At 30.2% G+C, this 10,962-nt stretch overlaps 1 protein-coding gene and 1 pseudogene across 3 annotated transcripts; one reads left to right on the forward strand and one right to left on the reverse strand.

Moving 5' to 3' along the window:
- Positions 1-104: 104 nt before the first annotated feature.
- Positions 105-3,913, reverse strand: LOC127251687 (uncharacterized). Of its 3 annotated transcripts, none has more exons than XM_051275505.1 (11): positions 3,641-3,913; positions 2,021-2,190; positions 1,832-1,890; positions 1,667-1,727; positions 1,536-1,575; positions 1,264-1,362; positions 1,146-1,180; positions 1,008-1,068; positions 804-895; positions 488-718; positions 105-391 (listed from the first exon to the last, which is right to left on the reverse strand). In XM_051275505.1, the coding sequence occupies exons 2-11, from the start codon at positions 2,066-2,068 to the stop codon at positions 239-241; spliced, it is 879 nt and encodes a 292-aa protein (XP_051131462.1). In that variant the 5' UTR covers positions 2,069-2,190; positions 3,641-3,913; the 3' UTR covers positions 105-238. The 3 variants fall into 3 exon arrangements, with proteins under 3 accessions (XP_051131462.1, XP_051131461.1, XP_051131463.1); XM_051275504.1 differs by having other exon boundaries at positions 3,634-3,913; XM_051275506.1 differs by lacking the exon at positions 3,641-3,913 and adding an exon at positions 3,160-3,177.
- A 3,644-nt stretch (positions 3,914-7,557) lies between these two features.
- On the forward strand, positions 7,558-10,918 carry LOC127251691 (D-aminoacyl-tRNA deacylase-like; annotated as a pseudogene).
- Positions 10,919-10,962: the final 44 nt, after the last annotated feature.

Raw genomic sequence — 10,962 nt, forward strand, 5'->3', positions numbered from 1 at the left:
TTACTTTCGTTAAAATGGTAAAAATGAGATGAAAACTTAAATCCGGCAGGAAAGCCAACACAACATCACTATATCTCAATGTTATAAACTGTTTTCGTGCAAAATGAATAAACAGTTTAGCCATATCTGAGAGTCAACGTAATAATAACAATGTATGCAAAATTCCAGAGCAAAAAAGAACAAAAGAATAGCCATCATATCTGTTAACTCTGAATATGAACACAAAAGAATGGCCACATCACAAAAAATCAGATTCAGCATCAATTAAGCTATCCATGTCAGGTGTTATGACGACGCGATTTTGGACTTCCCCCAAATTGCAACAAATTTTCTCTTCTACATTGACGGCAGTAACATCTTGAGCAAATGTGCAGCTCAAGCCTGGAGATACCTGTTGGCCATACATACAAGAGAGATCAAATCAGCCCATTTGTTTCTTGATCTATATTATAGTTACTGTATATTGGTTGGGTGTCCAAATGCTTACATTGAATAGCGTATTGCCAAGCTTCAATTTCACAGCACCACTTTTGTACACTAGCATTTTCCCCATCAAGCCTTCAGGAATTTCTTCAATGATACTAGAGGATTCCCCCGGTTCGCTTGTGGGAGTTGGATTGTTTCCAGACATTTGAGGCCTTGCACCAGTTGACTGCTTAACTGTAGGCAGAGTTTCCGGCAGTTGGAGAAAGAGCTTAGTGCTCTCAGCACTAACATCCTGTCGAACATACAATTGTTATATCTCTAACACTTGTGCAGTGTAGCTGGAATGTCAATTTATTGTAAAAAGGATATATACTGACAAATAGGCCAAGCTCCCCTGCGGGATTCACATCATTTTCATCATAAGTTGATGCCTGTGGATCTTCATCGAATTCTTCTTCATCAAGCAGTTCTATGCACATTTTTTACCAGGACATAAGAATAGGAACTCAGTAGCAATAGCAATCATAGGCATATAAGTTTGTATTGACAATTAGCTCAGCGCATTACAAAGGATTAAATACCTGGATTTCCAGAGTATGGTCTTCTCCAGGGAAGTATTACAGGATAATTACTGTAATAATCCTGCAAAAATCATCACAGAAATTTTATTGGGAAGGATATTTCAATGACACTAAATTAGAAATCCAGCTTAGCCTTACCCATGGTTCCTTGTATTCTTTCACAGCAGCATCACCTGTAGACAGGAAAAAATTACTATTGAATGAAAACCCAATATTGTATACTGTGCTAGAAAAATAAATTACAAAATACACTTGCCAGTTGAAGATGAGCCCTGATTCTTCTTATAAGTTGAAAAGGTAAATGACTTGGTGAAAGATGATCCTCCAACACCGGACGTAACTTGACGCTGGCCAGCTAAAATCAAAGGCAGTCATCTTAAAGAAGTGATTATTGAAAATTGTTCGTGTGACAGAATGTGATTTGCTCTCTCTGGGAAACGATGGAGAATATGGATCACGATAATTTATTCTTTGCTTATTCTAAAATATGGTTTAAAATGCTAAAAGTTTACTTAAATCTAAACTTACCTTTTACTTCAGGTTTGACCTTGCCTGCGACAGATGTTTCCTATAGCGCAAATAAAGAATGATTTCATTGGAAAGAAAAATAAAATATTACTATGTTTATCAGCTGATACGAAAAGACAGATAGGGAATACTTGAAGCCGGCGCAGAAGATGGTCTGTCTTTGCGTCATCTAAATCCTCCTCAAGTTTCTCACTGCAACAGAAATAGACAAATAAAACCATGGTAAAAGAAAATTCATCTTAAGAATAGGAGCCTAAAAATTCTGTTTCTATATCCAGAGTAAAAGAGAGAATTACGGTTTAGGCAGGACCAGCTTCGCTTGTCCCTTTGGAGGAGCTTTGGGTGCAAATCTAACCTGATCATGAATCGAACTTAATTACAAAAATAGGGGAACAAATAAATAAATAAATCTGAATATCAAATCAAAATCAAAACATCCAATTTAACAAATGAGGAATGAATTCGATCAGAATTGATGCTAATACCTTCCTGGGTGCATTGGGCTCAGTTTTGGGAAACAAATTTGGATCCATCCCAGTCACATACAATGATGTACTATTCCGGATGGTATTCGATTCGCTCACTACCAATGAACCTATCCGCTAGTATAGAAGATATTCAATCGGCCGGCTTTTATCACTAGCAGCAAAGTAATCTGCTTGTTATGATGATCATTGATGAAGAAATTCATTATTAGTTTGTTAGTATCAAACCTTCTCTCTAGCATGGGATGCCCTTAAACAAAGACATCAATAATCACTGCCAGGGATATGATAACTAATTCATGCATTTGCCAAGATTTATTCTGGTCCCCTCAAATGAAAAATATTATTATGTTTCCATTGAATTACATAAGGAAATACCTTAAGAATCTACAAAGAAAGGAATAAAAAACCCAATCAAACATAAGAGTACAATCAAAGATGTTCTCTGTGGTCAAGCCTATTTATATAAATAACTTTTCATATTTATAAAGGAACAAAGGATACTTATTTTTTATTTTCTTACAGATTTACGCTATTTACACATATTGATAGTTTGTTCAAAAAAATTAAGACAACAATATTCTATATATTTCAAGGAAACAAAATTGCATAAGCAAAGAATGTGCATGGAAAATGGGGGCCAAGGAATGACAGGGAGATACAAACATATATGAAACTGACTTAAGAAGATCGTCTATTAGAATATTAGATAAATAGTTGGAGCATCATCAGTGAGAAACTTAGCCAACATGCCAAAACCAGAAAATCAATTTGTTCTAATCTCATCATGAACTAAAATAAAGATGAAATTTTCCAGGTTCAGCAATAATATCCAAGATAGTAAAATTCAAAGTCCAACCTTTCCCTAAATACACATCTAATTCAACCGTGGGTAAGTCATAAACAAGTTTTGACAATTCATCTATTTTTTATTTATTTATTTATTTATTTTTTGATAGAACAATGAGATACAACCAAAGTAACAAACATTCCCAATGTAAACTCCAGGCCCTAAGAACTGAACGGCTGCCATATTAAAATTTTTGGACAAGAAATTATTAGGGATTAAACTATAAGGAAGACGATTTCTTCCCTAACCACTCACAACCCTAAACCATTATTTGGTAAATATAACATACCAGTATTCTCTGTTCTGTTCTTTTAATTAGAAATTTTCACAAAATTCTTCTCCTAACACAGAGATAAAACAATTAAAATCATCAGTACAGATGCAATGCAACTAGATACTCAATTCGAAACAGAACACGGAAACAAAACTGATTAAAAAGACCAAAAAATAAAAATAAATCACGTGTGGAAGTCATAGCTGATGTTGTCGACCTTGTAGTCTCGGACCATCGGCATCAACCAACAAAAGACAGATTACAAAGCAGCCACATGAATTTCTTAATTCATATTAAAATGCCCGATTTAGCCATAAACAAACAAATCATAATCCACATTGACACCGAGATTCCACACCGCATACAAAGCACAAACCGTAGTAATGTACAATAAGAAAACAAAAAAAGTATCAGAAGCAAGAGCGGAAGGTTGTTACTTGTAGAAATTCCACCGAGAAAACTTAATCTGAAAGAAGTTAAGGGAAGTACCATGCACCTTCAGCAATAAGTTCCTGTTAATAATGAGAGAGCGGACGATCAAATTGTGATCAGATGCAGGGGACAGCAAAGTAATCCGCTTGGCGACGACGATGATGATCGGGATGTGATTTTGTCAGCAAAATAGGATTGCGGAATGTCTCGAATACGAAACTGAATATCGAAAAGCTCGATCACAGAGAGGCGGTTAGCACAATCGCGGGACAGAAGAATAAAAACGTGGAAGAGCGGATGGGAGAGTGGCGGGCGGCTTGCTTAGGGTTTTAGAGAGGTTTACGTTTCTCTCTCATATATCTATATTTGTAGGTAAATTGCATAATACTGTTATATTTTGGTATATAGAAAAAAAGTGCTTTGTATTTTTTTATTATATGAAATTTTTTGTTAAACTAAAATATATACAAAATCGTCCAAAGCTGTTTAGTTTGTTGTATATATGTACTATTTAAATAAAATAAATAAATAATCCATATTTTATTTTATAAGTTTCTTTTTTAAGAATTAGGTAGCAATATGTTTTAAAAAATTATTAAATAAATAATTGATAAATTATTTAGTTATTTATTTTATTTAAAATATTTTACTATTTTTATTTGTATAAAAATTATATAATTAAATATACATTTCTAATCAAAACATTAATTATGAACTAGTATTTGTACATGCTTTATAGATAAAATACAAAATATTGATATTATATTATTACTTAACCTATGTTTATATACATATTTATGGAATATTTGTCTTGTTGTAGATCTTTGGCGATGACTTCCATTGTTGATTGATTTTTATTTCCAAAAATATAAATTTCAAAATTTATGTTTATTTTTATATTATTTTCTATATAATGTTACTGATTTATAAAATATTTCACATCAAAATATAAAAATAATAAATTAATATAAATTATTTAAATTATATAATCTCTTACTGATATAATATACTGTTTTAGTTAATGTATAGAAAGAAAAATCTAAGAAAAAATATGATAAATAAATTAATACTCCCTCCATCTCATCTAATTTGGGCTTCGTATCGTAGACACGAGAATTTACGTAAAGTATGAATAGTAAATAATTAAGAAGTGTATTAGTAAAAATAATTACTGTATATTAAAAATAATTATAAATTAAAATTAAAATAACTAAATAGTTTAACGAAAATTAAAAAATTATACAATTTAAAATTTAAAAAATGACTAAAGTGTATAATTATATTTTTTTTTTAAAAAAAGGACATGTTATGTGTATAATTTAATTAAATTATTTGTTTATCTTAATCTTAAACTATTTTTACTAAATAATAATCATTTTTATTAATACATTTCTTAATTATCTACTAATTATACTTTACCTAAATTTTCGTATCTATCGTCACGAAGATAGTATTTAATTTTATATTTTTATAGTAAATAGTAAAAATTTATCAAAATCCTTCTAATAAACACAATCTGAGTAAATAATTAATAATGATAATTTTTACCTATGCACCTGAATGTGAGACCTTTTTGTATTTCATTATTACTAGCATTTAAACCCGTTTTATGCACGGGTTTATACATAATTAAAGTATTTTAAAAAATAATAAATAAAATATAAATAATTATTATTTTAAAATAATGTTACATTATACATGTATGTCTAAATGTTTAAATGTTATTTTTATTCGAGAAAAATTAAAATAATTAATTATATTTATTTTTAAAAATAAAAATGATTAATTTTTTATTTTTAATTTCAATGTAAATATAAATTAATAAAACTATTATTTGCTTACTTTTTACATAATACATTTCAAATAAAATTATTGTGTCTAAGTTAAAAAATAAATAAAATAATCTTTATCAAATAAATATTGCTTATATTTTTATTTTAAAATAAAAAAAATAATTTATATTAAATAAGAAAAAAATTAATTTTATTTAAAATAATATATAGAAAATAATTAATATTATTTAATGTGGTTAAATATTTGTCTTTTTATATAAATTGTTGTTTATTAATCTTAAAAATAAAAATGATTAGTCATAATTAATACTACAAATAAAATTAATTAATTAATTTTAATTACATTTTTTTAAATCAGTAAAAATCAACATATATCAAAAATAAAAAATAAAATAAAAATTTAAAAAATATATAGAACAGTGTTATATTATTCAATATCTTTATATATTTGTACATAACAAATGAATATTTAGAATAAAAAATATCGGTAAAATATATCAAAAATTAATGTATATTATGTGTTACCTTCTTCTTCTTTTTCAAGATCATGATTTATCTGTAAAACAAATAAAATAAAAATATATGCAAAATATATTAAAAATAAAATTTATCAAGAATTGACTAACCAAGTCAAAAAGTAAAAGCAATTTGATCAGAAAGAATGCATTTAAAAATAAGGGAGTGTATTCAATTGCGATTTTAATGGATTTTTTTAGATTTTATATTTTAGTAATTGATTTAGATGGATTTATAGGATTTGATTGAATTCTTTATGAATTTATATGGATTTTGTAAAATTATAAAATAATATATATTAATTATATAAATTTATGTCAAACACAAATTTTATAAATATAATAAATAATTATTAATAAAATAATATTTAATATTAATAAATAATATATAAGTATTAATAAATAATATATATGTATTTACTTTTTATCTAAAAAGGTTATATTAAAATAAATAAATAAATAATTTATGATTTTTTTTTAAAAAAATAAATATAAATTAACGGTTCAATAAAAAATATATATTTAAATATTTATTTCCGATAATATAATGTATTCGATAATTGAAAAGAAAATACGACAGAAATATATATTTATTGTAATAATAATATTTTTTAAAATTATATTTATAATATAAAAATATATATTTAAAAATAAATCATAATAATTTGCTAATATATTTTAGTTTTAAATTATTATTTTTATTAAAAATTATAATAATAGTAATAAATATTATCGTATTATTGATCACATATACAACAACAACAATAACAAAATAATAATAATAATAATAATAATAATATTAATAATTTTAAGAATACATCGATGATCAAAAAAATTCTTTTCTATATAAAATTTTAACCAAAATCTATTAAAATCCATAGACTTTTAAAAATCTATATTGAATACCTAAGATTTTAAAAAACTTTTAAAAATCTTGATTGAATAGCTTTAGATTTTAAAAAGATTTTTAAAAATCTTTGATTGAATAACTCTTTAAAAGACTTTTAAAAATCTTGATTGAATACACCCAATTTTGAAAGTTAAATAAAATTCTACAAAATCTATATTGAATCACCCCCTAAATATAGTATTGGGTAGAAAAGAGAGTCACTAAATTATTGCCAAGCTTTGTCGGACTTTCGATACACCTTTTCGAAATCCAACATCGGAAACTAATGGCTGATATTTTGATTTTGATAAATTGTAGATTGTTGGAATTAGAAGTACGGAGCCCACACCCTTTAGTTATATATATATAGGATATCCCAGCTTGCTTTTTCACAACCCTTTCTTTGTTCTCATCCAGCAATCAAATGGACCAAGAACAATTACCCACAGTAAATTCTAAAGACATTTAACTAAAATTAGCTCGTTCGTAACATGCTCATATACCAAAGAAAAATGATACATCTGAAGCTGAAAAACCTACCACACTAATCAAAATGAAAAAAAAAAAAAACACATATTCCGCACACATGTTCATCTCATACTTAATTGAAAACTCAAGCTGAAAAATAAAAAATATAACCAAACGAGCGGGGATAGGAATCACCAAGAACTGTGAAAATTACCAGTTGCATTCAGATAATCCGCGTTTAGAAAAAGCATCCTTCATCGGATTCGATGCAGATTCAGCCGCGCCGGTCGTCGTAGTTCTAAGTTTCTTCGCTGCAGCAGTATCTGTTCGGCAACCAAAACCAATCAGATTTACCTAACGCAAACAAGAAGAAAGCGTCCTGTCCACTCCTCATCAAACGAAAACCAAAAACTTACAGTAACTGTAGCGCTGAGGCTTCGGCGCCATTAATGAGAGCTTCCGTAGGGCCGAGGGATTCAACATGTTCGCCGCTCCATCGAAGCCTCAGCATAAATCAATTTTAAATATAAAATAAATAATAATTAAATTTATTTTTTTATAAAAATAAATGTATTAAATTGTTTCATAATCAAAGACTGTATATGGAGTTCAATTCTTAATTCTACGCAGATCTACAGAAAAATGGCGAGTTTGGTGGTGGCGACCACCGCCGACCCGGCGTCGATCAATCCGGCGAAGGCGCTGCTGGCGATGCCTGGATGGGAGCAAGGTCCGACGCTGGAAGGCGGCATCAGAAGTTTCAGAAATGGCCGCGGCACTCTTCGATTGTTAGAACATGACAAATCGATAATTGTGGAAGACAATCTCGAGTCGAGATGGGAAGCAGCCACCGGAGAGACGGTGGCGGAGATGATTTTTTTATCCAAACATGTCGCCGCGTCGACTCGCCCGGCGCTTACTATTCATCCGATAGGTAAGCCCTAAATTGACAGTACTGAATTATCGTGAATTTGTATGAATGTATGTTTATTATTGTTTTTGCAAATTTTGTTTCTGCCATTGACGGCAAATTAGGTTTACAGGTGTGCCTCATTTGAAGGAAGGGGATGTTCTGTCACAAGGGGGAAAACCAGGATGGGCAGGACGTCCTTGTCCGCGTATGGGGCCATGGCTTATTCTATTGCAGAAAATTGCCGAATCTCACAATTTAGTACCCGAATTTGAGGTGTTCATGTCTTTGCTTCTGTTGTGATTCATAATTGATCGCTACTATTTGTGATTTATACCATACTGTTTGGATTTATGAAACAGCTTGCTTAACCTTGATGTTTTGATTGATATCATTTTTGTTGTTTTCTCCATTCAATTCAGATAACATTGGAGGCTACTCATCATGGACCTATAACAACGACGCCAACTATGTTTATTGAGATAGGTAATTTATATTCCGCTAAGACTTCCAATAATGGATTTCTTCAAAATGCTTCCCTTCTGTTTGCTCTCCATCTCTGTGTTTTGAGTTCTTGCTTGATATATGTTCTTGTGATATTATGCAAACTTACAAACTGTGTTTTACACTTGTCATTGAGGTCTGAAATTTGGGTTTGGAACTACTTATACATTTTTTTTTAAGAAGTAGAAGTCAAAAGCATTTTCCACACCCATTTTCAAATGGGGCCATAAAAGTTACCATTATACTCTGAGTCAAAGGTATCCATTTTGTTATTTTAGTCGGAAGTAAAAGGTATTAATTTTCTTTTTCTAATAAAAGTATCTCCCAATTAAATACCAAATTCTCCTTATTTTTTGTCATTACTTCTTAAGTACTATTAATATCAACGGTAAAAGAGACTTTACACCATTCATTCGGAAGCAAGAATATATTTGCTGCATCTCTGTGATCAAAGCTTATTTTGTGCTGCTTTAAATTGTCCCATACCCTTGCCCATTTTTCTGATATTTTGCGTAGGTTATTGCATTGAAGGGCTTTGTATGATCATCTTTTTGATTAAGGGTTTGCTTGCCACCCTGATTTAAAGAATTTACTGTGCTTTGTGTAGACAGCACACAAGACTACTGGGGGAGAGAGGATGCTGCTCATGTTGTTGCTCTAGTTGAGTATATATTACTGCCAAACTTATCTAATATTGTTGATTTATTTTACAAAATATTGTGAATACACTTTATTGATGGAAATGTTTAATTACTAGGGTATTTGTAAATATTTCTTACATGTTTATTTTTATAGTTAGTTGCATCAATTCCCTTGTGTGTGTCTACTGCCTCTCCGAATTCCGGGCTGTACCCTTATCTCTAGTTTGGCTGTTTTGTAGTAATGTTAACACATAATTTACTGAAAAGCTGAATAAAGAATGGGATAATCATAATCATTCCAATACATATGGATGATAATCTATTTTTGTCATCCATGCTGCAAATTCTCCAATTCTTGAATTTTATTTTGAAAGTGATCAATCTTATTGTTGAAGTTAGTTTGGGAAGGACTTGGCTTCGGAGAAAGTCCTGCTGTCGGAGTTTGGAGTAGGTACACATTAAATTCTGCTTAGTGAATTTTGTTTGAATTATTGTTTTGTTTTCGATGTGTTTGAGGTGAAATTAATTGTTGAATACAATGTTTTGAGAAATATATATATATCCAAATTTGTTTATAATATATTGGAGTTATTGAATGCATGATGAATGCACGAACCTAATGGTAAATTCAATTAGTTCATTCAATCCTAACACAAGTTTGTTTTTTAATCCCAGCTCGATTGAACGCAAGAAAGTACTTCTTGGTATTGGAGGAGGGCATTACACGCCACGGCACATGGATGTAATAAAGTGAGTCAATACTTCGAACTAGTACGTCGTATTTTCTCTTATGCTACTCTTTTCTGGAGCTATGGTAATGCGTATAATTTCAAACTTACTGTTAATGGTGAATCATCTCTAGTTACATATATAGTTACAAAAAATTGAAATTTAAGAGCTTGTACCAACCTATTTAAATTGTACCACACTTGATTATTTATTTTGTCGATCTCTAAAAATTAAGTTATATACCTCAGGAAGGACAGGACTTGGGTTGGCCACATCCTGTCTGGATATTCTTTGCCAATGGAAGAACCGAAAGATCCAAAGGCGAAAGTAACCCCGGAAGACATTGGAGGGACATGGAAACAAGCCATCAAAGTCGCATTTGATGCCACCCAAGCAGCCTTCCCTGGAGGCGACATTATATAGCTCATCTTGATCACAAGTAAGCTTTTCTTACACAAACAAACACCAAAGCAACACTTCTATATCTATTGTTGAAATCTTCAGAGCAATCTTCAATTGAAGCAGGAGTTTCAAAGGCTGGCAGAAGAATGCCATTGCGGACTTCCTCGGCAAGCACAACATAAGGATTGGGAAGCCGGCTGACTTCGCTTGATCCGCATTGTTCGAACTCTTTCGGCTTCTTCGGGTAATGATTTTTGGTTTTTTTAAATAGCTGTCGTTTTGGGTGTGTTTAATCTTTTTATTTTAATAACGTGTGAACATGCAACTGCTTATTCGGCTACTACCATAGCCACTTATAGTTAGTAATTCATAGTCAATAACCACACCCTTTGATTTTAGGCATATTATTAAATTAAATGACACATGATATATACTTGCTGCAAATCTTCATTTACACAGGAAATATAAAAAAATGCTGAATGAATAAACAATTGGTGAAGGTGTACTGGTTTGTACATTGAAATAGTAATATTTG

This window comes from Andrographis paniculata, unplaced genomic scaffold (assembly GCF_009805555.1).
Source record: "Andrographis paniculata isolate CXL003 unplaced genomic scaffold, ASM980555v1 Contig45END, whole genome shotgun sequence".
In the NCBI taxonomy this organism is placed as follows: domain Eukaryota; kingdom Viridiplantae; phylum Streptophyta; class Magnoliopsida; order Lamiales; family Acanthaceae; genus Andrographis; species Andrographis paniculata.

Excerpts from the sequence above, each read along its gene's own strand:
- LOC127251687 (XM_051275505.1), bottom strand. The coding sequence starts at position 2,068 with ATGGATCCAAATTTGTTTCCCAAAACTGAGCCCAATGCACCCAGGAAG. Across the intron at positions 1,576-1,666 it reads ATCTTCTGCGCCGGCTTCAA|GAAACATCTGTCGCAGGCAA; the intron begins GTATTCCCTATC and ends TTTGCGCTATAG. Across the intron at positions 392-487 it reads TTGGCAATACGCTATTCAAT|GTATCTCCAGGCTTGAGCTG; the intron begins GTAAGCATTTGG and ends TATGGCCAACAG.